At 48.8% G+C, this 27,584-nt stretch overlaps 1 protein-coding gene across 1 annotated transcript in view; it reads left to right on the forward strand.

The window, feature by feature from the left end:
• sspo (SCO-spondin) overlaps positions 1 to 27,122 on the forward strand; it is a gene marked incomplete at both ends in the record, with an annotated part of 143,033 nt that extends 115,911 nt beyond the window's left edge. Inside the window, 5 exons of the mRNA XM_079260014.1 lie at positions 1,064 to 1,159; positions 11,975 to 12,035; positions 12,469 to 12,599; positions 20,367 to 20,517; positions 27,100 to 27,122. Of these exons, the coding sequence (XP_079116140.1) occupies positions 1,064 to 1,159; positions 11,975 to 12,035; positions 12,469 to 12,599; positions 20,367 to 20,517; positions 27,100 to 27,122 (462 nt within the window). The remainder of the gene's footprint in view (positions 1 to 1,063; positions 1,160 to 11,974; positions 12,036 to 12,468; positions 12,600 to 20,366; positions 20,518 to 27,099) is intronic.
• Between the last annotated feature and the right edge of the window lie 462 nt (positions 27,123 to 27,584).

Consider the following 27,584-nt stretch of genomic DNA (forward strand, 5'->3'; position numbering starts at 1 on the left):
CTTTGTGGCCACAATGCACCAGCAGGCCTCTCCATCCCCTCAGCCTCATCCATTATGCAGCAAGCTCAGAGCAAAGCCAGGACTCTGACCACAGCGGGCAACCCTGCCACAAATTATTTATGTAGGAGGGGATATTAAAGGATTATAAGATTAATCAAAGACTGACAAGAGGTCATGTTCCCTCCTCTTGATCTTTCTTTCCTTTTACTTTCTTTCTCCTGGTGTAGAGCTGCTTTATTCCTCAGATGTGCTCTGGAGTCTCATCTTCCCATCACTTTTCAGTCTTTCTTCTCCTGTTCTCTCATGTTTCTTGTTGGTTTCTTTCTCTCTCCGTCAGCTGGTGAGGACTTCTGTCTTCATCTGTCTTGTTTTTTACCCATGAGACTTTGCTGAATCTCCAGCACCTCCAAATGCTATCACTTCTATCATCACCAGTTTCAGCACCATTATTGATCACAGCTTCATCACCATCACTACCATGTTGCTAAGAGACCTCTATTTTCACCTGTACATGAAGACACTTCCTGTCAGACTTTCCACCAATCAGAGAGCTTAAACTGACGGTAACGTCCAATCAGGAGCAGCCAAAGATCAACAAGTGATGAGAAAAGCAGGAAAATAATGATCCTCTATGGCTGGAATAAAGCCAAGAAGACGTTTGGGATGCAGCTGAGGTGCATCACTTCATACAGCTGTTGACACATTAATTTTACATCATTTCAGCCTCATAACCTGAAAACCGGGGCTGAAAACATTGTGTCTGGATGCCGGCTGGGATTTAAAGGCTTCAACCTTTACATGAATTAATACATAAACAAAAAAAACCAAAAGACTAAAACTGATTTGGAGTGTTAAGGGTTAAATATCCACCTCATGCCACAGAAACTGTGTTTATTTCAACTTTATTGTTGTAAGATAATTCATGTTTGTATGAAGTATCGTTAAATCATAATTACTGCCTCATTCACAAGCTGTCATCCGTCTGAGCTCAGCAGACAGATCACACATCGTCAGACTGGCGTTGTGAATGTAAATACTGTGTGTGTTTCTGTGTGTGTGCCAGGCGGGGTCAGAGTGGGAGGAGGGCTGTCTGTCATGCAGCTGTGTGAACGGCAGAAAGCTGTGCCAGACGAGATGTCCTCCACTGCACTGTGACCAGGTGAGACACACCCGCATCGTCACCCCTGTGATGGTGTCTGAGGAATGAGCACACGTCCATAAGCTGAAACTTCCTCCGTATCGGACGCCTTGATCGGCACATGGAGCCGGATCAGCCTGAGAGCTTCTATCAGTCCAACATCTCTCAGCAGGAGAACCCTGAAACCCAGAGAATGTCAGCCGTGAGTTGAGGGAAACTTTGGCTTTTAGAAGTCTGGGAAAGTGATGAAAGTCCAACCCAGAGTCGGTCGCCACGGTAACTGGCTCCACTGCTCGGACAAGCGTATTCCAGACCAACACAGAGCTACAGAGGTGCAGGCTGAATTAATACACAGGAGGAGATTTCAGACCTGGAACATCTGCGTTATCTATTCCTGATCAATACGTCATCATGTGGCAACTTTTCACTGTTACTCAAATTCTCCAGCTGTAGAAAAGCATGATATGAGATGACTGTATACACACACACACACACACACACACACACTGTACCAGGATTGAGGATGTGTGTAGAAAAGGCTGCAGAGCTGAAGCTGCATTTGCAGGAACATGGTTTCCATCAGGTGTGTGTGCAGCGTCAGGTGTGTGTATAGCATCAGGTGTGTGTATAGCATCAGGTGTGTGTATAGCATCAGGTGTGTGTATAGCATCAGGTGTGTGTGCAGCGTCAGGTGTGTGTATAGCGTCAAGTGTGTGTGCAGCGTCAGGTGTGTGTGCGGCGTCAGGTGTGTGTGCGGCGTCAGGTGTGTGTGCGGCGTCAGGTGTGTGTGCGGCGTCAGGTGTGTGTATAGCGTCAGGTGTGTGTATAGCATCAGGTGTGTGTATAGCGTCAGGTGTGTGTGCAGCGTCAGGTGTGTGTGCAGCGTCAGGTGTGTGTGTAGCGTCAGGTGTGTGTGCGGCGTCAGGTGTGTGTGCGGCGTCAGGTGTGTGTGCGGCGTCAGGTGTGTGTGCGGCGTCAGGTGTGTGTGCGGCGTCAGGTGTGTGTGCGGCGTCAGGTGTGTGTATAGCGTCAGGTATGTGTATAGCGTCAGGTGTGTGTGCAGCGTCAGGTGTGTGTGCAGCGTCAGGTGTGTGTGCAGCGTCAGGTGTGTGTATAGCATCAGGTGTGTGTATAGCATCAGGTGTGTGTATAGCATCAGGTGTGTGTGCAGCGTCAGGTGTGTGTATAGCGTCAAGTGTGTGTATAGCGTCAAGTGTGTGTATAGCGTCAAGTGTGTGTGCGGCGTCAGGTGTGTGTGCGGCGTCAGGTGTGTGTGCGGCGTCAGGTGTGTGTGCGGCGTCAGGTGTGTGTGCGGCGTCAGGTGTGTGTGCGGCGTCAGGTGTGTGTGCGGCGTCAGGTGTGTGTATAGCGTCAGGTGTGTGTATAGCGTCAGGTGTGTGTATAGCGTCAGGTGTGTGTATAGCGTCAGGTGTGTGTGCAGCGTCAGGTGTGTGTGCGGCGTCAGGTGTGTGTGCGGCGTCAGGTGTGTGTGCGGCGTCAGGTGTGTGTGCGGCATCAGGTGTGTGTGCAGCGTCAGGTGTGTGTGCAGCGTCAGGTGTGTGTATAGCGTCAGGTGTGTGTGCAGCGTCAGGTGTGTGTATAGCGTCAGGTGTGTGTGCGGCGTCAGGTGTGTGTGCGGCGTCAGGTGTGTGTGCGGCGTCAGGTGTGTGTGCAGCGTCAGGTGTGTGTGCAGCGTCAGGTGTGTGTATAGCGTCAGGTGTGTGTGCGGCGTCAGGTGTGTGTGCAGCGTCAGGTGTGTGTGCAGCGTCAGGTGTGTGTATAGCGTCAGGTGTGTGTGCAGCGTCAGGTGTGTGTGCAGCGTCAGGTGTGTGTGCAGCGTCAGGTGTGTGTATAGCATCAGGTGTGTGTGCAGCGTCAGGTGTGTGTGCAGCATCAGGTGTGTGTATAGCGTCAGGTGTGTGTATAGCGTCAGGTGTGTGTGCAGCATCAGGTGTGTGTATAGCGTCAGGTGTGTGTGCAGCGTCAGGTGTGTGTGCAGCATCAGGTGTGTGTATAGCGTCAGGTGTGTGTGCAGCATCAGGTGTGTGTATAGCGTCAGGTGTGTGTGCAGCGTCAGGTGTGTGTGCAGCGTCAGGTGTGTGTATAGCGTCAGGTGTGTGTATAGCGTCAGGTGTGTGTGCAGCATCAGGTGTGTGTATAGCGTCAGGTGTGTGTGCGGCGTCAGGTGTGTGTATAGCGTCAGGTGTGTGTATAGCGTCAGGTGTGTGTGCAGCGTCAGGTGTGTGTGCAGCGTCAGGTGTGTGTGCAGCGTCAGGTGTGTGTGCAGCGTCAGGTGTGTGTATAGCATCAGGTGTGTGTGCAGCATCAGGTGTGTGTGCAGCATCAGGTGTGTGTATAGTGTCAGGTGTGTGTGCGGCGTCAGGTGTGTGTATAGCGTCAGGTGTGTGTGCGGCGTCAGGTGTGTGTGCGGCGTCAGGTGTGTGTATAGCGTCAGGTGTGTGTGCGGCGTCAGGTGTGTGTATAGCGTCAGGTGTGTGTGCGGCGTCAGGTGTGTGTGCGGCGTCAGGTGTGTGTGCGGCGTCAGGTGTGTGTGCGGCGTCAGGTGTGTGTATAGCGTCAGGTGTGTGTGCGGCGTCAGGTGTGTCTATAGCGTCAGGTGTGTGTGCGGCGTCAGGTGTGTGTGCAGCGTCAGGTGTGTGTATAGCATCAGGTGTGTGTGCGGCGTCAGGTGTGTGTATAGCATCAGGTGTGTGTATAGCATCAGGTGTGTGTGCGGCGTCAGGTGTGTGTGCAGCGTCAGGTGTGTGTGCAGCGTCAGGTGTGTGTGCAGCGTCAGGTGTGTGTGCGGCGTCAGGTGTGTGTATAGCGTCAGGTGTGTGTGCGGCGTCAGGTGTGTGTATAGCGTCAGGTGTGTGTGCGGCGTCAGGTGTGTGTGCGGTGTCAGGTGTGTGTATAGCGTCAGGTGTGTGTATAGCATCAGGTGTGTGTGCAGCTTCAGGTGTGTGTATAGCATCAGGTGTGTGTATAGCATCAGGTGTGTGTATAGCGTCAGGTGTGTGTGCAGCGTCAGGTGTGTGTGCAGCGTCAGGTGTGTGTATAGCATCAGGTGTGTGTATAGCATCAGGTGTGTGTGCAGCATCAGGTGTGTGTGCAGCATCAGGTGTGTGTATAGCATCAGGTGTGTGTATAGCATCAGGTGTGTGTGCAGCATCAGGTGTGTGTGCAGCATCAGGTGTGTGTATAGCATCAGGTGTGTGTATAGCATCAGGTGTGTGTGCAGCATCAGGTGTGTGTATAGCATCAGGTGTGTGTGCAGCATCAGGTGTGTGTGCAGCATCAGGTGTGTGTATAGCGTCAGGTGTGTGTATAGCGTCAGGTGTGTGTGCAGCGTCAGGTGTGTGTGCAGCGTCAGGTGTGTGTGCAGCGTCAGGTGTGTGTGCAGCATCAGGTGTGTGTATAGCATCAGGTGTGTGTGCAGCATCAGGTGTGTGTATAGCGTCAGGTGTGTGTGCGGCGTCAGGTGTGTGTGCAGCATCAGGTGTGTGTGCAGCATCAGGTGTGTGTATAGCATCAGGTGTGTGTGCAGCATCAGGTGTGTGTGCAGCATCAGGTGTGTGTATAGCGTCAGGTGTGTGTGCAGCATCAGGTGTGTGTATAGCGTCAGGTGTGTGTGCGGCGTCAGGTGTGTGTGCGGCGTCAGGTGTGTGTGCAGCGTCAGGTGTGTGTATAGCGTCAGGTGTGTGTGCAGCGTCAGGTGTGTGTGCAGCGTCAGGTGTGTGTATAGCGTCAGGTGTGTGTGCAGCGTCAGGTGTGTGTGCAGCATCAGGTGTGTGTGCGGCGTCAGGTGTGTGTATAGCGTCAGGTGTGTGTATAGCGTCAGGTGTGTGTGCGGCGTCAGGTGTGTGTGCGGCGTCAGGTGTGTGTGCGGCGTCAGGTGTGTGTGCGGCGTCAGGTGTGTGTATAGCGTCAGGTGTGTGTGCGGCGTCAGGTGTGTGTGCAGCGTCAGGTGTGTGTATAGCATCAGGTGTGTGTGCGGCGTCAGGTGTGTGTATAGCATCAGGTGTGTGTATAGCATCAGGTGTGTGTGCGGCGTCAGGTGTGTGTGCAGCGTCAGGTGTGTGTGCAGCGTCAGGTGTGTGTGCAGCGTCAGGTGTGTGTATAGTGTCAGGTGTGTGTGCGGCGTCAGGTGTGTGTATAGCGTCAGGTGTGTGTGCGGCGTCAGGTGTGTGTATGGCGTCAGGTGTGTGTGCGGCGTCAGGTGTGTGTGCGGTGTCAGGTGTGTGTATAGCGTCAGGTGTGTGTATAGCATCAGGTGTGTGTGCAGCTTCAGGTGTGTGTATAGCATCAGGTGTGTGTATAGCGTCAGGTGTGTGTGCAGCGTCAGGTGTGTGTATAGCATCAGGTGTGTGTGCAGCGTCAGGTGTGTGTGCAGCGTCAGGTGTGTGTGCAGCGTCAGGTGTGTGTATAGCATCAGGTGTGTGTGCAGCATCAGGTGTGTGTGCAGCATCAGGTGTGTGTATAGCATCAGGTGTGTGTATAGCATCAGGTGTGTGTGCAGCATCAGGTGTGTGTGCAGCATCAGGTGTGTGTATAGCGTCAGGTGTGTGTATAGCGTCAGGTGTGTGTGCAGCGTCAGGTGTGTGTGCAGCGTCAGGTGTGTGTGCAGCGTCAGGTGTGTGTGCAGCGTCAGGTGTGTGTATAGCGTCAGGTGTGTGTATAGCGTCAGGTGTGTGTGCAGCGTCAGGTGTGTGTGCAGCGTCAGGTGTGTGTGCAGCGTCAGGTGTGTGTGCAGCGTCAGGTGTGTGTGCAGCATCAGGTGTGTGTATAGCGTCAGGTGTGTGTGCAGCGTCAGGTGTGTGTGCAGCGTCAGGTGTGTGTATAGCATCAGGTGTGTGTGCAGCATCAGGTGTGTGTATAGCATCAGGTGTGTGTGCGGCGTCAGGTGTGTGTATAGCGTCAGGTGTGTGTGCAGCATCAGGTGTGTGTATAGCATCAGGTGTGTGTGCAGCATCAGGTGTGTGTGCAGCGTCAGGTGTGTGTATAGCGTCAGGTGTGTGTATAGCGTCAGGTGTGTGTATAGCGTCAGGTGTGTGTGCAGCATCAGGTGTGTGTGCAGCATCAGGTGTGTGTATAGCGTCAGGTGTGTGTATAGCGTCAGGTGTGTGTGCAGCATCAGGTGTGTGTGCAGCATCAGGTGTGTGTATAGCGTCAGGTGTGTGTATAGCGTCAGGTGTGTGTGCAGCATCAGGTGTGTGTGCAGCATCAGGTGTGTGTATAGCGTCAGGTGTGTGTATAGCGTCAGGTGTGTGTGCAGCATCAGGTGTGTGTATAGCGTCAGGTGTGTGTGCAGCATCAGGTGTGTGTATAGCGTCAGGTGTGTGTGCAGCATCAGGTGTGTGTATAGCATCAGGTGTGTGTATAGCATCAGGTGTGTGTGCAGCATCAGGTGTGTGTATAGCGTCAGGTGTGTGTGCAGCGTCAGGTGTGTGTGCAGCGTCAGGTGTGTGTGCAGCGTCAGGTGTGTGTGCAGCGTCAGGTGTGTGTGCAGCGTCAGGTGTGTGTGCAGCGTCAGGTGTGTGTGCAGCGTCAGGTGTGTGTATAGCATCAGGTGTGTGTGCAGCGTCAGGTGTGTGTATAGCATCAGGTGTGTGTGCAGCGTCAGGTGTGTGTGCAGCATCAGGTGTGTGTGCAGCATCAGGTGTGTGTGCAGCATCAGGTGTGTGTATAGCATCAGGTGTGTGTATAGCATCAGGTGTGTGTGCAGCGTCAGGTGTGTGTGCAGCGTCAGGTGTGTGTATAGCATCAGGTGTGTGTGCAGCATCAGGTGTGTGTATAGCATCAGGTGTGTGTGCAGCGTCAGGTGTGTGTATAGCATCAGGTGTGTGTGCAGCGTCAGGTGTGTGTATAGCGTCAGGTGTGTGTATAGCATATGGTGTGTGTGCAGCGTCAGGTGTGTGTGCAGCGTCAGGTGTGTGTATAGCATCAGGTGTGTGTGCAGCATCAGGTGTGTGTATAGCATCAGGTGTGTGTGCAGCATCAGGTGTGTGTATAGCATCAGGTGTGTGTGCAGCATCAGGTGTGTGTATAGCATCAGGTGTGTGTGCAGCATCAGGTGTGTGTATAGCATATGGTGTGTGTGCAGCGTCAGGTGTGTGTGCAGCGTCAGGTGTGTGTATAGCATCAGGTGTGTGTGCAGCATCAGGTGTGTGTATAGCATCAGGTGTGTGTATAGCATCAGGTGTGTGTGCAGCGTCAGGTGTGTGTATAGCATCAGGTGTGTGTGCAGCATCAGGTGTGTGTATAGCATCAGGTGTGTGTGCAGCGTCAGGTGTGTGTGCAGCATCAGGTGTGTGTGCAGCGTCAGGTGTGTGTATAGCGTCAGGTGTGTGTATAGCATATGGTGTGTGTGCAGCGTCAGGTGTGTGTGCAGCGTCAGGTGTGTGTATAGCATCAGGTGTGTGTGCAGCATCAGGTGTGTGTGCAGCATCAGGTGTGTGTATAGCATCAGGTGTGTGTGCAGCATCAGGTGTGTGTGCAGCGTCTGCACCCATGCAGGTGAGTAGGCCTGCAGGTTTACAGTGGAAGGCACAATGTGGAAGAAAGATGTTTTTACCTGAACAAACACATCGGTCCACTGAAGCAGTGCGTCCACTCCCACAGCGTCTCTGCTGGGAACAAACTTCTCCATGACTGAGAATCCATGAGAAAAAGCTCATTTCCCCAACATCAATAAGGAACGGGATGCTACTGGCCGAAGTCGATCAATACCCAACCGTGTCATCCGCCCACCATCCGGCTACTTGCCTGATGTGCAGAATGTTTCTGCAGCAGAGTCCAAACATGAACTTCCAGGTTGATATGGATCCAAGCAGAAGTTTTATTAAAATGAAATATTGTTTTATGGTCCTTATAAACAACCTGCTGGTCAGAACAAAAACTATTTAACACCTGGAGGAAAATTTTGGGAGGACAGTGAACTCATCGTCTTTGTGGAGATGATGTGAGCTTTGTGACATGGTGCATCATCCTGCTGGAAGTTTCCATCAGAAGATGCTACACTGTGCTCAGAAAGGGATGGACATGGTCAGCAGCAGGACTCAGGGAGGCTGTGGAGGTTAAACCAGGTCATACTGGTACTGAGGGGACCAAAGTGGGTTCAGACAACGGCTGCTGATTGGACAGCTGATAACTGTCTCTGGTTTAATGTGTCCTGTTCTGCTTTTTTCACACCAACTCTAATCTTTACATTTATTTATGTTTTATTTTACGTTCCAAAGCTTCATAAGCTTTTTGAGAACATCAGTGTGGAGATGAGGCTGAAACAGTCAGCTGTTTCATCTGCAACACAGAACGGATATGTTCAGTCTGCTGATGAGCGCCATGATGAAAATGATCCAGGATGGTGAAGCAAAGTTCTGTCTGAAGTGTTCTCTGTGAAAACACTCCTCATGCTGGTTAGAACAGGAGCTGTGTTGCTGCTGCTGCCGTGGGTAACGGTTGTCATGCAGTCAGCTTTACAGCGACGCTCTGACGGTATCACACCTCCAGATCAGACACGGATGTTTCCATCTAAATGAAACTTTTCTTTCTTTAACAGACACCAGTTTGTCTCCTTTATTCTGATCCCAATGAGCAACAATCCACATCAAACGTACAGGACTTGAAGTGGTCGTCTTTATGTGCATGATGCATTCAGGTACAGAGATGAGCTGAAGATGATGGTGGGGAGGCTGCAACCTGCTGTTAGTGTCGGCATACTAGCAGCAGCTATTCAACCTTCATCCCTCTGTCCTGGATCTCCTCCTCAGCAGCTTCTGTCTGTCCGGAGTGTCCTCATGTCACTCCTGCTCTCTCATCAGCTATTTTTAGTCTTCTGGTCTTAAAGGCCTTCACAGCAAGGTCATCTAAGTCAGACCGGATCTTTTAACTGGTGGCTTATGGAGAGCGACTGTGCACGTGGAATCATTTACAAACTGTGTAAACCATCTGCATAACTGAGTACTGGCTAGTGTGTTCCGACTGCTGCACTGATATCTGGGAATGATGAACAAAACATAAATCTGCATGCGGACAAGTTACAAAAATGCACAAACTTCATATTTTATTCTCTCATATTTTATCTGTAACTTCAGAAATCTGTAAGTTTAAAAATGGAGAAGAAATATTTATATGTCCTGTTTTTAAAGCTTATTTTGTTTTACGGTGAGGAGTCTTTTGTCCTGAAAGGTCGAAACGTTTCCCAACGTCGCCTGATGAAGACGAGTGTAAAACTGGATTGTCAAAGATCTTCCAAAGAAACAGTTTCCTATTTAAAACAAAGACAAGTCGTCCAGTATAGGAAATACAACCAGAATAGGAGGCAAACATGGAGTTGAATGCTTCAGACACAAACCTTCCCGGTGTGATGAGGCCGATGCCTCCACAACCACCTGCTTTTAAAACTTCCTCACACGCCTGAATAACCTCACTTTCCTGTTAGGAAAGAAGGCTGTGAGGTGAAACTGCAACATTATACATGTGGAAGTGTTGCTTAAAGCTCCAGTTTGTGAGACATGGAGTCCCGTCAGGTAATGAGGTGCAGGGTGATTCATAACTTTATTAATGCTGAATTACAAGCATGTCCTCCGTGTATTTGGTACCAAGCTAATGCTAACAGCTAACGGTGTGACTACACCGTATATGAAAGATGGACGGAGCCTCTGGCGGTCAAAACTGGAGCTTATGTGGAAGTGCATAAAACTGCAGTTCCCCCTTCATCCACTAGGGGCTGCAAAACAGAGCGAATCCCCATAGACTCCCATGTTAAAAAGACCAACTTCACAGCAGGAATAAACATGTTTACAGCAGAAATAAAAAATGTTTACAGCCTGGTACAAAAGTCCATTTTAGGTTTAATAGGTCAGGTTTACCTTCATGACAACTGTGGGGGGAGTTTTAAAGTAATTTAATCTCGAAGTTCGTCATATTTAGGGGCGTGTCTTTTTGATTGACAGGTACCCGATCTCCCGCTTCAAGTAAGAAGAACGTAGAACAACCGCAGTTTTTAGCCGGTTAACAACGTGACTTAGCTTTAGCCCGCTTACGTCCGTTAGCTGGTTAGCTCCTGTTATCTCCGGGTTAGCTCGGTTAGCTCTTAGCCACAGGAAGCTCAAAGTTCGCTGGATGTCAATCATCCACCATGACGCTCACAGCCCCCCTCTCAGCTCCACCTCTTTGCCCATATTTGTATTGTGAGACGACACGCATGCCCCTGCCAAGATGGTGATGGTAGGAACCGCCCACCGAGCTTCAATTCAGCTCTTTAGAAACCTACGGGTGACATCACGGAGGCTCCGCCCATCTATGGACGAGAGGGAGGACATTAACCCCCATCCATCTGACAAATCAGCTGAAACAACTTTTGAAACAGGAGGACAAACTCTGGGAAAACCATGAGTCCATGTCCACACATAGCTGGGTTTTTATAAAACTGAAAATCTTCCCCCCTCTGGCAGTAGAAAGAGTCCATCCACACATATCCATATAACGGTGTTATTAACATGTTTAACTGCACATGAAACCTTTAGGCGGGGGAAGCGTCTCTGAACCTTTCCAATCAGAATAACCTTCCATCTCACGACGTCACTTCCACCAAACTGGAACCATGCCTCCAACGTGACATGGTTAGGTGGTGGAAAATATCTGTTCTTGGTCTCGTTCTTCATCTTCAGTCGTCTACGTGGAGTGGTGCTGACAGCAGTGTGAAAACACACACAAAGCGCCTGGACACTGGATAACACCAACACAGTTCAGAAGACGTCCATGCTGTTGGAAACACAGGTCGCACATGTGACGTCATGGTGTTTTCTGTTGCAGACGATGACGTTTCAACACCTAAAACTCTGGTTATAAATGTCCACATGCAGACGGAGTATTCACACATCTTCATGCCAGTCGGAGGTTTTTAAAAGAATAGTTTGTGTTTGTATAAATCTGTTTTGGTGTGGACGACAGGCCGAATCTGAGAAAAATGTCTTCCTTCTATGAGATACTGGCTACATCTGGACAAGACCAAAAAGCATCACGATGTCCTGCTGGTATGACTTCTGTGAAGAGTAACAGCAAACTGCTGCAACGGAGCTTTTCCACCGTAGCTAGCTAACAGATTAGCATCTCTGCTGTTTTCTACAGCAATAACAGGAAATGATGCGACTCAGACGGAGGATAAAGTAGCTGCTGGACTACCTGCCCTGTTTCTAACATAACACCAAACTTCACTGTTAGACTGGATGAACTAACCGTCCAGTAGGAAGCTGGAACCTCCACCTGACGTCCCTCATTCAATCCAATTCAACTTTATTTATATAGAGTCAAATCACGGCAATGTCATCTCAACTTGCTTTACAGACAGAAGAAAACATAATGAAGGCCAATTCATAACAGCCTATATAAGGAAACCAACATGTTGGAGGTCCAACTCAATCTCCCATCCTGAGCAAGCACACTGGCGACAGTGGGAAGGAAAAAACTCCCTTTTAACAGGACGGAAACCTCCGGCAGAACCCGGCTCAAGGACAGGCAGCCATCTGCCTCTGCTGTGTGGGGGGAAGAGGACAGAAAGACAACAGACAACAGGAACTGCTACTCCCGGCCAGGGAGACCTGCTGAGACAGGAGACATGACCCGTCTCCATCTGCTAAACCCTACACCCATCTACACCCTCCTGTACACCTGGCGATTCAACATGGCAGCTTTCTGTGCACCGACACAAATCTATTTGGATGAAATTGTTATTTCACTTTGGTAAATTACATATCTATGAAAGCAATACTTGATTTTTGCTCATTATTTCCACACTGTAGCTGTAAGACTGATGTAAATCTAATTTTTCCTCAGGCAGAAGTAAAGGTGGAGGAGCCCGGCAGCTGCTGTCCGGTCTGCAGAAAGCCATTTCCAGGTGAGTCCAGGATGTCTATGTGGATGTTTCTGTGTCTTCTTTTCCATCTCTGGCAAAGGGACAAACTGATGTGCAGGAAATATTCCAGATGGCCTCAAACCATCTTATTGATATGGAAGTTCTCTTCTTCATTCTGGAGGAGGTTAAAACCTCAATGCTGCATTTGCCAATTAGTCTGAGATTACACTACTTAGCCTGCAGTGGGGCTTTAATCTCCCTCCCTGTAGAGGGAATGTCACACACTGTGAGGGGCACCTCAATGTCACTCTGCTCTCTGTAGGGAACTTTCCCGCTCCTTTTGTCATTTTTTTCTTCTCTTCTCATGAAAAAAACACTTTTCTTCTCTCCCTTACATTCTCTTCCTCCCCTTTGCTCTGTCATGTCTTGTTTTGTCCCCTTCCTCCCACCTCTCCCTGCTTCATGTTTCTGTCAGACGAGCCTGAGCCGGAGTGTCGGCGCTACGTTCAGGTCCGGAACATCACCAAGGGAGACTGTCGGCTTGACAACGTGGAGGTCAGCTTCTGCAGGGGACGCTGTTTGTCCAGGACTGATGTCATCCTGGAGGTACAGAGCTAAGTCAGGCCTGCACACATAAGTGCTGCATACCAACGAGTATCGACCACACCGTAGTAACTGGGAAAGATCAATACTGGCTGCAGGGTGACCTAAAGAACACCAACAAAAGTAAACAGGTCTAGCTGGATGGATGAATTCAGGAGAAAAAACAAATCCCCAAACTTATCCCCACAACGGTGTTGTTCACCAGCTGCTTATCTGCTCCATCCCCGAAGCTCGACCCCACATTTCACCTGTTTTCACAAAACTGAGCTTAACATCAGTGCAGCGCGTCACGTCTGCAGTCAGAAGACGTTGAAACGCAGCCTGGAGTCCAGGCAGGAGACGGGAACCAAGATATATCCTCTGCTACCGAGTCAGACTGATCCAAGTGGTGTGTGGAGCCGCCGGGACCCCCCCCCGCCGCTGGGACCCCCACGCCGCCGGGACCCCCCCCCGCCGCCGGGACCCCCCCCCGCCGCTGGGACCCGTGCTGCCGGGGCCCCCCCCGCCGCCGGGACCCCCACGCCGCCGGGACCCCCCCCCGCCGCCGGGACCCCCACGCCGCTGGGACCCGTGCTGCCGGGGCCCCCCCCCGCCGCCGGGACCCCCACGCCGCCGGGACCCCCCCCCGCCGCCGGGACCCCCACGCCGCTGGGACCCGTGCTGCCGGGCCCCCCCCCCGCCGCTGGGACCCGCGCTGCCGGGACCCCCCCCCCCGCCGCTGGGACCCGCGCTGCCGGGACCCCCCCCCCCGCCGCTGGGACCCGCGCTGCCGGGGCCCCCCCCGCCGCCGGGACCCCCCCCCCGCCGCCGGGACCCCCCCCCGCCGCCGGGACCCCCACGCCGCTGGGACCCGTGCTGCCGGGGCCCCCCCCCCCGCCGCTGGGACCCGCGCTGTACTTTCTTTCCATCATCTGGCTCTTTGCATCGTCACCATGGTGATTCGGTTTCCTTGGCATCCTGCACATGAATTGTAAAAATAGTCAGTCATGCTGAGAGATTGGTGAAAATAAACATCAGCTCAGCCAAATGTGTCATTACCTCACGTTGCCGTGGCAACTGGTGACTCGGCAACACAGAGAAAGTTTCCCTTTCAGTGACCAGACCGAACTGGAGGAGACTCGCATGACAACCAACGACAGCAGCTGACAAACACACCCACATCGTCAGGACTCCAGACGTCCATGTAGGTCCAAACCAGCACCCAGAACCAGTCCCCCTCAGCACCAGGTCCAGCTAGACCTCCAGATCCTGCCTCATTCTCATTCTGGCCGCATCGAGGTCGGAAAATACAGTCTCTCACACACACACACACACACACACACACACACACACACACAGACACACACAGACACACACAGACACACACACACACACACAGACACACACACACACACACACACACACACACACACAGACACACACAGACACACACACACACACACACACACACACAGACACACACACACACACACACACAGTCTTTGCTTGCATTAATCAGGCAGGTGTGGCTTCTGAGGAGCTGCCCTCAAGCAAACTAAATATTACATTTCATAAAATGTTTCTCAAATAATAAAAGTGGTCTCTGGGTCTCCTATGTTCTGTGTAAGAGAGAGAAGAATTATAAAACGTGAAGGCAATCGGCCTCAGCTGTCTGCAGGGTTTATTATCATCGTGCTTCTGTGGAAATCTTCTCAGCTTATTGTCAATTTATTGTGTCAAATGAATAATTCAGGACACTGTGACGGTCTCCTGCACTGATCAGACCTGCGATGCAGATCGACACACTGAGATTGGTGTCATGTGGGATTTCAGATTCTGTTGGCGTCTGTGTTTGTTTCTGCTTTTATTTTGTAGTTTTATCCTGATCTGTTCGCTTCCTGTTCATCACACCTGCTTTCTTCTGCTGATTTCCTCACCTGCTGCGAGTTTTGTTAGTTCCCGGCAGACTCCTGGACGGGACCCCTGCAGCATGACGGAGGGAATATCTCTGAGTTAGAGGTCATGTGACATGCAGCTGTAACGGCGCCTCTTATTTTCAAACCTCTTCATAAACTAATTTCCTACAGATGATTGTTAGAAAAAAGCAGGAAAGAAAAGAGTTAAATTCCTGAAATGTCCTGATGAAAATGGTTTTACTGGGTGAGTCACCTAAAATATTTCACAGCCTACGCTCCGGGTTCTGTCTAAAGCTTGTTCCATCCTCCACGAGAAGCCAGAACTTTCTTCTTGTTCTCGAGGCTCCGAGAAGAAAATGACGTCATTTTGTTCTCGCGGACGTGTTTGAGGACAGTTCTCGACACACCGGGCTGCAGAACTTTTTTCTTGCGGGGCTGTGAGAAGTATCGTGTGATTGGTCGGACATGTGAGGTGGGCGTGGTTAACACGGAGAAAGCAGGAAGCGGAGTCGCTGCTTCCGTGTGTTTTGATAAAACAGCTGATCGAGGCGGTGAGAAAGTACCAACATTTTTACATTAAAACACTCGGACCCAGCCGCGTGCACGACGACCCGCCTTCCGTGTGCACGACGACCCGCCCTGCCGCGTGCACGACGACCCGCCCTGCCGCGTGCACGACGACCCGCCCTGCCGCGGACGAAGTTGCTTGTTAAATACGAAACTAGTAAAGCACTCAGAGAGCGGAAATGTTAAAAGTCAAGCACAATGTTAAAGAATCCTTTTAAACATTCCTGGATCCAAACGGCGATCCGGATCACCACCAGAATTTAATCAGTACTTCATTTTCACATTTCCAACAATTCTTGATATTTTTATAAGTTATCTTGAGCACAAAGACGGCAGGAAAAACATAACCTCCTTGGTGGAGGTAATAACCGGATTCATATGTAACCCGTAGTTGGTAAAATGATAATAAGTTACTGGGTAACACTATAACAAATGGTAACAGTGAAATTTCAAATATAATTGATAGTTATGGAACTATGAATTTGGGCTGTTATCAGAAGAAACTACCCGTGTATTTTTCTTATTATGAAGTAAAGTGACAAGTGACAATATTTACAATTTGTACAACCTAGGTCATGACTTTAAGAAAGCAACATGAATAACATTTCAAAAGCGCTTAAAATGCATGGAAAGAGTCAACATTAGAAAATAAGTTATCAGTGAGCAACCAATAGTTCATCAACCAAGATCACAAAATCCCCAAATTCCCACCCCAAAGGTCCCAAGGGTCCCAGAGTTTGTAGGCGGGCCTAGGCGAGGCCCAACACAATTGGGGGTGCAGATGGTATAATCCAAGGGGGGAGAAGGCACGATAGTCCGTAGTATAAAGCACAAAGTGCTAAAGTTCAACAGTTTATAATTAAACTGCAGCAGGGTGACTGAGCGCAAATGGGGGGCAAGGGCATGTCTATCTTAGCTCCTACCGCATGGACAGGAGGATCGTTGAGGAGTTCAGCTTCCTGGGCTCGTAGCTCGCCATCAACTGGGTTTAAATTGGAACAAAAGAAAAACCCGGCCTGTATAAACAGGACCAGTATATTAGCTGCTAATTGTTGACCAACAATAATTAAAGAAAAATGCTCAAAATGTTTAAAACACAAATTGGCATCTAAAGTGCACTTAAAATGATCAAGACATGTCATAATATCAACAATCTTTTCATACCTTACATAGGGTGATTACATAGGGTTAGCAGCTAACACGGAGCTAATGCTAAGCTAACCATTGGAAATGAATGGAGAGCAGCTAGCGCGTGGTCGCATTGATGACAAACAACCACTCACCAACTCGTAGTGACTATATTAACACGGTCACTCGCTTTGCACGGCTCTGTTCCAGTGACACACACCTAAAACAGGGTTTGGCATAACGTAAGATGATGGTAATACAGATATTAGCACGATCTAAGTTGTCCAAAGTGATCGTTTACCTGCTGCAGCTTATCCCCATTCAACCCCCATGCCTCGCGACCGCCGGAGCCGGCATGATTAAAAGTACTCGGTCACATGATTCACGTGCATCACGTGGCTACTGAAATCCCGCGGAAGGGCCCGAAATCACGCGAGAAGTCAGCACGGCTCATTTACAGGCAGTGGTGGAATTATAGTTATAAAGAAGGCATTTTATCTGTATGTTATTTACAGGGGTTACACATAACACATAAAGCAGACATCGTCCCCCGCAGTGACCCCTCCCCGCTGCAGACATCGTCCCCCGCAGTGTGACCCCTCCCCGCTGCAGACATCGCCCCCCGCAGCGACCCCTCCCCGCTGCAGACATCGCCCCCCGCAGTGTGACCCCTCCCCGCTGCAGACATCGCCCCCCGCAGTGTGACCCCTCCCCGCTGCGGAAATCGCCCCCCGCAGTGTGACCCCTCCCCGCTGCAGACATCGCCCCCCGCAGCGACCCCTCCCCGCTGCAGACATCGCCCCCCGCAGTGTGACCCCTCCCCGCTGCAGACATCGCCCCCCGCAGTGTGACCCCTCCCCGCTGCGGACATCGCCCCCCGCAGCGACCCCTCCCCGCTGCAGACATCGCCCCCCGCAGTGTGACCCCTCCCCGCTGCAGACATCGCCCCCCGCAGCGACCCCTCCCCGCTGCAGATCTGCTTCTCCTGGAGGATGGATGGACCTGATGAAAAAGAAGTTTTTTCTTGTTCTGAGACAGAACTCAGTTCTTGCTTCCCGTGGAGGATGGAACAAGCTTTATGATGAAACCAGTTCAGGGCTGTGGGAAGCTGGAGACTTTCCCAGCAGTCATTGTACCAGGAGCAGGCTAGACCCTGGACAGGTCACCGGTCCATCGCAGGACGCTGAAGTTACATAACATGTAACATTTCTTTTAAAATGTCGTATTCTGGACAAGCGATGATGAAATATGATAAATGTGAGTCTTGGAAAGTATCAGAATCCTCATCAATAAGGAGAATAAACTGGTTCTGTGTCTTTCTGGGCCCATTAATATGTTAATGAGGTGAGTGGAAAGAGCTCAGGCAGCTTTCAGAAAACTGTTCATGTCAAACACATGTTTATAATAAAGACGGGACTGGATCAGTTGTATGTTTTAGTAGAATCATCGACCCAGCCTCATCCAGAGCCTGTGCTAGCGGCTGTCAGAGTCTGGTGTTTAAGCAGGGACACACACGTGTTCGCTGGATCTATGTGACTAGAAACGATAACAAGTTAACGTTTTTAATCTGTTGTTGCTACAAAGATTCCAGAACACGACAGACCCAGCATGGAGCATCAGGTGTCTGCATTTCTAACTCTGCTAGAAATGAGTCATATGCAGTTTGTCAAGTCTGGTCTGACACACATTCATCCCACCATTAGCTGGGACTCTGAACACGCCGCTTTATTTGGCCCGTACAGCATGGATGCCAGATCCTGGTCTGGTGAATCAGCACGACTTGGATCTAAAGAAGAAGATGGCAGCAGAAGTCTGCAGAAAACATTCTGGATTGTGGTCAAAAAGACGAAAACGCAGAGAAACATGAAGGCAAGATTAAAGGACACACACGGGATTATCTGTGTTTCAGGAGACGGGCTGTGAACAAACTCCCTGAACTATCCAGGTGTTTAGTTGCCATTTCCCCTGAAATGGTTCTGTGTCCCATTAACTGTCGTTTGTCCAGAGAACCAGACTGGAGAGCATTGTGGTTCTAAAGTGTCTCTGGAGGACTTTCTGTCTCACTGCTGACTTTTCCAGTTTAACCTGTCTCTGCTGTTAAAACCAGCTGTTGGGTGTGTGTCTGCTAACAAGATGCTAAAAAACCAAAGTCAGTAGAACCAATTCATTTTCCAGAAGCCCAGGAGGTCGCCTCAGAGGAAGACGAAGAGGAGAATGAGGAGTTTGCCTGTGAAGGTCCGTCCCAGCAGCCCTGGGAGTCCTGTAGATCTACTGCCATCATCTCTTCTGAACCAGGCGTATGTGTCTCAGCAGCCTCCGCAGAGCTGGATCACATGCAGATGAGGGAATTTAGCCAGTGGTTTCAGGAGTGCTGAAGAAGGGATGATGAGCCGGAAAGCTGCAGGATGGTAGATCTTGAGGACCGGATCGGGCACCACTGCTTACCCGCCATCTTGTTAACAGTTCACCTCCACTGATCTTACCTCTTTGTGAATGCTACTTGGCACGATTTAAGTCTTTATTTTAGGCTTACTTTTCATTTGTCCATTTTCCTGACAGCGTAGTCTGATTCAGGGCTGCGGGGTTCATCCCAGCGACCAGGTGAGGGGCAGGAACACCTGGACAGGTCAGCAGTCCATCGCAGACCAGGCTTTTATTGTGCTGGAGTAAAAGTTTTGTTTGTCGTGTGCAAGCAGGGATTCATTCATTCATTATCCAAACCGCTTAGGTCTGATGAAGGATCGCGGGGAAGCTGGAGTCTATCCCAGCAGGCTTTGGGTGAAAGGCAGGGTACACCCTGGACAGCTCACCAGTCCATCGCAGGGTCGCACAGAGACACACAACCACTCAGGCAATTATAGAGTAACCAATCAACCTAACATGTGTTTGGATGGTGGGAGGAAGCTGGAGAACCCAGAGAGAACCCACACATACACGGGGAGAACATGCAAACTCCACACAGAAAGGCCACTGTCCAAGCCACGCCCCCAACTGAGGATTGAACTGGCGACCTCCTTGCTGTGAGGCCACAGTGCCAACCACTATGCCACCGTGCAGACAAGCAGGGATTGTGTTTGTTTATTTATTGTTTATTGAAATAGATGGAAACATGTTGAGTTCATTTGCTGCCTACATCGCAGGACCTGCGACTGCACTCTCGTACGTTGCCATGACGATGCTCAAACATGGCTGTTGTGAGTGCCTTGAAGCAGGGGGCTCATGCAGGTCTCCAGTGAGGTGTTGAATGTGTCTGAGCAGCAGACAGCTGAACGGTGCTTCAGGATGGAGACAGAAACTGAGTCTGGACCAGAGAGCGTTTCCTTTCTTTCGTTTGTTGACATTTCATCCAGAGTAAAATATCGTTTTATTCCCGAAAGCAGTTTTTTTCTCTGGATAGCCTCCACAGAAACAGAAACATGCAGATTATTCCTCTGTGACGTCTTTCCGGCTCTTCCCTCCTCGTGTCCCTGAAAGAGACCTGGCCGCTTTGCATTCTGATGGGTGTCTTTGCAAACACCTGCCGGGTGTTTGATGCCTGTTTTACTGGGAAACTTTCAGCCCAGTGTGTGTACACAGTGTGGCAAGTGTCCGATGTTAGTCACATGACTGCAGCTCCAGGAGAGTTAATGATGCATGAGCAGCTGTTAACAAAGCAGGCTGAGTAAGAGAAGTTCACTTTGCAGCGTCACAGCCAGAAACATCCGTCTGCAGTTGGAGGAAACTCCGTTAAACTACAGCGAAGGTGGAGGGGCGCTGTGGAGTGCTAATGTGGCTGTGTGTTCTGTAGCTACATCCATGTTGGTCCTGCAGCAGCTGAAAGGATCATCATACAGTCTTCATCAAAACTTTATCAGCTAAGATGTTGACACTATGTGTGTGTTGCCACAGGAAGGTGTAATGTGTGTGTTGTAGGTTCATATTTTCAGAAAGATTGTTTGTTTTCCGTAGATGTTGTTGCTAATTGGTTTATTTTTCATGCAGGCTGAACATGTTTACTGTAAAGTGATGGAGGTTGTCATGTCCCCACCTGCCTCTCTTCCCCCTCCCTTCAGTTTACTTCTCAGTCATTCCTTCTTTTATTGAGTCTTTTTATTACTTCTACTTCATATTATCTCCATTTTACAACTTTTATCCCCCCCCATGCCTGTAATTTGATCAGCTCATTTTCTCCTTCCTCCAGGAGCCCTACCTGCTGTCAGAGTGCGAGTGCTGCAGCTACCGCCTGGACCCAGACAGTCCGGTGCGTTTCCTCAGCCTGCAGTGTGACAGTGGAGAGCGTGAACCAGTAGTCCTACCAGTAATTCACAGCTGTGAGTGCACCAGTTGCCAAGGTGAGGAACGATGTGGTCACATGGGTTTGCATGTCCGTCTCTCATGTCAGAAAGCAACATTTCAATATATGCAAAAAGCTGTGTGAGAACACACTCGGCCGGAAAGTCGAAGAGTTTTGCAGGCCCAGAAAGCCAAAATGCTAACCCCAACCCCAACCCTAATAGCTAACCTTCTAGAACTTACTACCTTACCCTGTAATACTTTCCTAAACTTAACCAACTCGCCTAACAAACTTGTCCCTGATATCTGGCCTTTTTAAACTTACTACCTTGCACAGTAATTCTTTCCTAAACCTAACCAACTCCACCCTAATAGCTAACCTTCTAGAACTTACTACCTTACCCAGTAATTCTGTTCTAAACCTAACCAATTGGCTCCCAATACTGGACCCTTTAGAACTTGCTACGTTACCCTGTAATACTTCCCTAAACTTAACCGACTTGCTTCAATTTGTTACCCTACCATGTAACCTTTGCCTAACCCTAAATACTCATCCTTAAGCAAACTAAGAAACATGTACAAATGTGTATTTGAAAGACTTTAAAGCAACACAAGAAAAGTGTTAAAATGTGTAAGTTTTAAATTACTCTTACCCCAACTGGCGATGGGACACACTCCGGGGCTTGATCAACCTCGGCAGGGCCTTCCTTGGGGGAGGGTGTCTAGTGATCATGGCCGAAACACCCTGGGATCCAGAGGTCCACTACTGATGAAACAAAGCTAAAAGACAACCAGTATTTCAGAACAAGCTATGACGTAAACCAAGAGACCAAAATACTTAACAATGTCAAGTTATGGAAAAAGAACCATAAACAGAAGAAATACTCAACCTAAAAACAAAACATCACCTGATACTGGCCAGAATAATCAAGATGACGCTTCTTAAAACCAAAAAAGCACACCAAAATGACTCAAGGACCTCAAACCAAGAAAAGGCCACAGGACAACTCGCCAGAACTCCAACACAACTACAATATGCTCTTTGTTGAACCAAACAGAGAGTGACAAGCAACGGCTCCCGATTCAAACTGTTTCGGATAATGAACTGACTCAGGGGGAGTCATGGGGAAAAAAAACCCTAACCCTAATCCTAAACCCTAACCCCTAACCTTAATCCTAGACCCTAATCCTATCCCTAACCCCACCATCCAGCTCGCTTCAGCCTGGGAAGGTCCAATTCATCACTTCTGGCACAAACTATACCAAATGATAATAACTTATCTGAACATCCCTATTTGAGCTCTTACATAAGTCAAAAGCAAGAAAAAGTATGGTCTCGACCATATATCAACATGTTCCAATAAACTCTTACAGACCTCGAGCTTCAGATGCAGTTCGGAAAAGAATATGTTAGTTTGGGATTTCCAATCTGACTGGAATGACGTATGGAATAATATACACTACTCACAAAAATTTAGGGATATTTGGCTTTCAGGTGAAATTTATGGAAAATGCAATATGTTCATGCTACAGTGATATAATATCATAAAAGTAAGACATTTAAGTAGAAGGATGCACTACTGATTTCCTCATCTCAAAAAATTCATTCAACACAAAAGGTAACAACAATGGTAGTTACACCACAACAAAAAATTTGAACGTCTCAATATCTGGTCATGTGCCCTTGAGCATCAATTACAGCTTGACAACGACGTCTCATGCTGTTCACAAGGCAACTTATTGCCTGCTGAGGCATGGCATCCCACTCTTCTTGAAGGGCAGCCCTCAGGTCATTGAGGTTCTGGGGTGCAGGGTCTCGAGCCTCTACACGACGGCTCAGCTGATCCCACAGGTTTTCAATGGGATTCAGGTCTGGAGAGAGTGCAGGCCATTCCATTTGAGGTACACCAGTCTCCAACAGCCGTTCCCTGATGATGCGGCCTCGATGAGCAGGAGCATTGTCGTCCATGAAGATGAAATTAGGCCTGTGCTGTTCATGTAGGGGCACAATCACTGGATTAATGATGTTATTCAGGTAGTATGGGTTTGTCACTGTACCATTCACAAAGTGTAGGGCAGTTCTGTACCAAGTGGACACCCCTGCCCACACTGTAACACCGCCACCACCAAAAGCTGGCCTGGTGACAACAGTGGCTGATGCATAGCGCTCTCCCTGACGTCTCCAACATCGTTGCCGGCCATCATTTCTGCTCAGTGTGAATCGACTTTCATCAGAGAACAGCACTGAGGCCCACTGGTTCCTCGTCCAGCGTAAATGCTCCCTGGCCCATGCAAGACGATGACGCCTGTGCCTGGTGGTGTGGTCAGGTACCCGTGCAGGTCGTCTAGCACGCAGACCACGCTGATGGAAACGGTTTGGAATGGTCTGACGTGACACTTGGGTGCCTCTCACCTCTCTTAAACGTGCCTGGAGTTGAGTGGCATTAATCATCCGGTTTCTCAGGGCAGTGTTCACAATGTAGCGGTCATCAGCACGGGATGTGGCCAAAGGACGTCCACTTCTAGGCCTTTCTGTGACTCTTCCAGTCTCTCCATATCTCTGTTGCAACCTGCTGATGACACTCTGTGACACTCCAAGCTCAGTGGCCACTTCTGTCTGAGAACGTCCTGTTTGAAGCATCGCAATGGCAAGGGACTGTTGTTCCATTGTTAGGTGTCGTCTTGGTCTCATGATGTCAAAATGTGAACAGCATGATGAGGACAACTGTTTAAACACCAGCTCTAATTGAACCAGGACATTTATTGGTCAATTCAAGGATCACACACCTGCCGTGATTTTTGCCGTTAAGCTCCTTGTTAGAGAACAGCAACTTGTGCAAAATTTATTGAAACATTTAACAGTTGGACATGTGCATTTAAAAGCTTAGAGAAGATCACATTAAGTTCACCTGTACAGGTTTGAATGCATTTTAGGCTTGTTGTGAAATTTCACCCAAAAGCTGAATATCCCTAACTTTTTGTGAATAGTGTATAATTTTATCCTTTAGAAACCCAGATCATCAGATTATTCATAGAACGTGTTTGACACCACTTTATAGAGTGAAGGTTCTGGATGATTCATTTTGTACATTTATGCTCTCAGAGTGGACCAGGAAGTTTCTTGCATATGATCTGAATGTTTTGGAAAGAGGATGCCACGACATTACCTTTGATAATAGAACAAAATATTCCTGTAAACCCTCAGATGCTTATTGTAAGTAATTCATCGACAATAAATTCAATGTGAAAAAACAAATATTATTGGCAGGTTTACCAGCAGCAAATAAACAAACAAATATAAATAAATAATAAGAAGAATTTAATGAATAAATAATAAATAATAATAATATATAAATGAATAAATAAATAAAACAAAAATAGATAAAATATTAGCAGTGAGATGGAAATCACCAAACACAATTAATATCATTAATATCTTGTTTGGAAATCTCTCCAACACAGATCCATAATGCTAAACAACAAAACATCTTATTCAGGCACAAAGCAGCCGATCAAATTAAACCCAAACTTCTACGTTTTTCTGTCCGTTAATAATAAACGAGCTGAATTCCATCTGATGTTCATATTAATTATGTAATTAGTATCAGGGTTCATAGGGACGAAGTTTCTGCATCGTGTTTGTCTCACAGGAAAAACATGCAGATGGTACGACTCCTCCGAGATGAACCAATCACCAGACTGACTGTTGCTATGGTAACGCTACTGCTTCCACTATGAGAAGCCTCATAAAAGACCAACTGTATACTGGTGGACTACATATGTATACTGGTGGGCTGTGTATGTGTACTGGTGGGCTGTGTATGTATACTGGTGGGCTGTGTATGTATACTGGTGGGCTGCCTATGTGTACTGGTGGGATGGCTATGTGTACTGGTGGGCTGCCTATGTGTACTGGTGGGATGGCTATGTGTACTGGTGGGCTGCCTATGTGTACTGGTGGGCTGCCTATGTGTACTGGTGGGCTGCTTATGTGTACTGGTGGGCTGCCTATGTATACTGGTGGGCTGCCTATGTATACTGGTGGGCTGCCTATATATACTGGTGGGCTGCCTATGTGTACTGGTGGGCTGCCTATGTATACTGGTGGGCTGTGTATGTGTACTGGTGGGCTGCCTATGTGTACTGGTGGGCTGCTTATGTGTACTGGTGGGCTTCCTATGTATACTGGTGGGCTGTGTATGTATACTGGTGGGCTGTGTATGTGTACTGGTGGGCTGCCTATGTGTACTGGTGGGCTGCCTATGTATACTGGTGGGCTGCCTATGTATACTGGTGGGCTGCTTATGTGTACTGGTGGGCTTCCTATGTATACTGGTGGGCTGTGTATGTATACTGGTGGGCTGCCTATGTGTACTGGTGGGCTGTGTATGTGTACTGGTGGGCTGCCTATGTATACTGGTGGGCTGCTTATGTGTACTGGTGGGCTTCCTATGTATACTGGTGGGCTGTGTATGTATACTGGTGGGCTGTGTATGTGTACTGGTGGGCTGCCTATGTGTACTGGTGGGCTGCCTATGTATACTGGTGGGCTGCCTATGTGTACTGGTGGGCTGTGTATGTATACTGGTGGGCAGTGTATGTATACTGGTGGGCTGTGTATGTGTACTGGTGGGCTGCCTATGTATACTGGTGGGCTGTGTATGTGTACTGGTGGGCTGCCTATGTATACTGGTGGGCTGCCTATGTATACTGGTGGGCTGCCTATGTATACTGGTGGGCTGTGTATGTGTACTGGTGGGCTGCCTATGTATACTGGTGGGCTGTGTATGTGTACTGGTGGGCTGCCTATGTATACTGGTGGGCTGTGTATGTGTACTGGTGGGCTGCCTATGTATACTGGTGGGCTGTGTATGTGTACTGGTGGGCTGCCTATGTATACTGGTGGGCTGTGTATGTGTACTGGTGGGCTGCCTATGTATACTGGTGGGCTGTGTATGTGTACTGGTGGGCTGCCTATGTATACTGGTGGGCTGTGTATGTGTACTGGTGGGCTGCCTATGTATACTGGTGGGCTGCCTATGTATACTGGTGGGCTTCCTATGTATACTGATGGGCTGTGTATGTGTACTGGTGGGCTGCCTATGTATACTGGTGGGCTGCCTATGTATACTGGTGGGCTTCCTATGTATACTGATGGGCTGTGTATGTGTACTGGTGGGCTGTGTGGAGGTTTAACCAGTTTTACCTGCAGCCCAGACAGTGCAAACACATCGTGTGTTTCCTCCTCCAGCTGCCATTAACAGCAGGCTCAAACACAAACATTGGGTCACTGACACACACACACATATCTCTGCAGGTTCCTGCACACTGAAGCGTGTGTAAAACATATGCTTGCTTTTGTCTGACATGAATAATTCAATCGGGATCCAACCTCTAAAGCAATTACCTGCTAATCCATTCATCAGCATGGCTGATTTCATTAGCTAATTGGATGTAGCCACATGTGACTTAGCACACTCCTCCACCCCTGATGCTACACAGCACATCTGACCGATTTGGTTTCTGGTGTGATCAATCAGCGAACACACACTAAGATGAACTCACACACACCAGACTGGAGATGACATGTGGTCGCATGTTTCAGTCGCTGTTGGAGAACAGGTTTGGTTTGTGAAATGTGTGTTTCAGGTCAGATCTGAACATCTGGAGGCTCTCTGATGGTGGATTACACACAAATAATCAGATATAATGTGGATCGGTTCTGCTGTTCAGACACGTGTGGTGACAAGAACAAGAACACTTTAAAGCTGCTTCACCAGTAAGGAGGTGGTTTTACTGGTTTAATTGAAGCAATAGATGAGGTTATGGAGAGATTTGAAGCTCTCTGATTTTTTGAGGAGGAAGAGACTCATGTGGATGCTCCAAACCCATGTACAGGAGGTGGGAAAAGTATGAATGGATACATGAATGAAAGACTGGATAATGGGGGGAGGGGCAGGAGAAGGAGGGGCGCATCGGTAAAGGCAGTACATGAGGGGAGAGTGTAAGGATGGATGAAGGAGGATGGCGGTGCAATAAAGATGGAAGGATGTGAAGTGAAGGAGGATGTGAATGGGTGAGTAAAACATTAAATACAGTCAGACTGTCCTGACTGTAGTGTCCCAGACACTACTTTATAAAAAATATTTCAATCTGAGTCCTACATTTAGAAAGAGAAAAACGTTTAACTAGCTTTGGATTCCAGATTGTTTAGCAGATTAGCAGCTGCTTGACACAAATACTGGAACAAGAGAACACATCTGGAACAACTGACTTGTAGATTTTCTGCATCTGTGTGATCCTCACCGAGCTTGTCACGTTGAGCTGAAGCCCAGCCTGAGCTGTTAGTTACACATGTAAATGACCTGATCTCGTTCTGTACAATGGACATTTAACAGTTACTGCATGTTAATAGGGAGCTGCTGCTCATCCAGACGTCTGGAATGATCAGATGAACTGTGAAAATCCCCCAGCAGCTACAAGAAAGCGCTCCAGGTGGTCAGAGGTGTGATGGGGCGTGGCTTTATGTTTGGGGCGTGGTTTCGCAATGGGGGCGTGGCTTCCTGACTTCTCTCACCGTGTAGCCATGAATGCTGAATTTGTGACGATTCCAGTAACATTGTCTGGTTGTATCTCCTCAGGAGGTGACCTGTCCAGACGCTGAGCCATGTGTGCGTGCTGACATTAGGTCTGAACTCCACCCCGACACAAGCTCCAGATGGATGTTTGTGGGCCAAACAGATGGACCGATGAGTGCTGATGAAGACTTCTGCTTCTTCTGCAGCCTGCACAGGCTTTGCTGCTGTATATTCATAGATTACGGTCTCACTTTGACACATCAGCAGATGTTCCTTATGGAAGGTTGATAAAAATGTATTTATTATCAATCTCCTGAAAGTTGGCCCAAACATTAACTAGTTTCATTCTCGTTTCTTTATCAGGTTTTTCTGAAAAATCTTTTTCTGCTTCCAGCAGCTAAATAAACAAACTCTTTCCTAAACTTTTATCAGATTTAATCTCTTTCTTTTCCCCACACATTCTCCATTTGCTTCTTGAACTGCTCGTTCATCTCAACCAGTAAAGGTGGCAGCTGCTTCTGGACGATCCAGCCCGAAGAAAGAAGCAG

This window comes from Telmatherina bonti (genome assembly GCF_933228915.1).
Source record: "Telmatherina bonti genome assembly, chromosome: 20".
Classification (NCBI taxonomy): Eukaryota; Metazoa; Chordata; class Actinopteri; order Atheriniformes; family Telmatherinidae; genus Telmatherina; species Telmatherina bonti.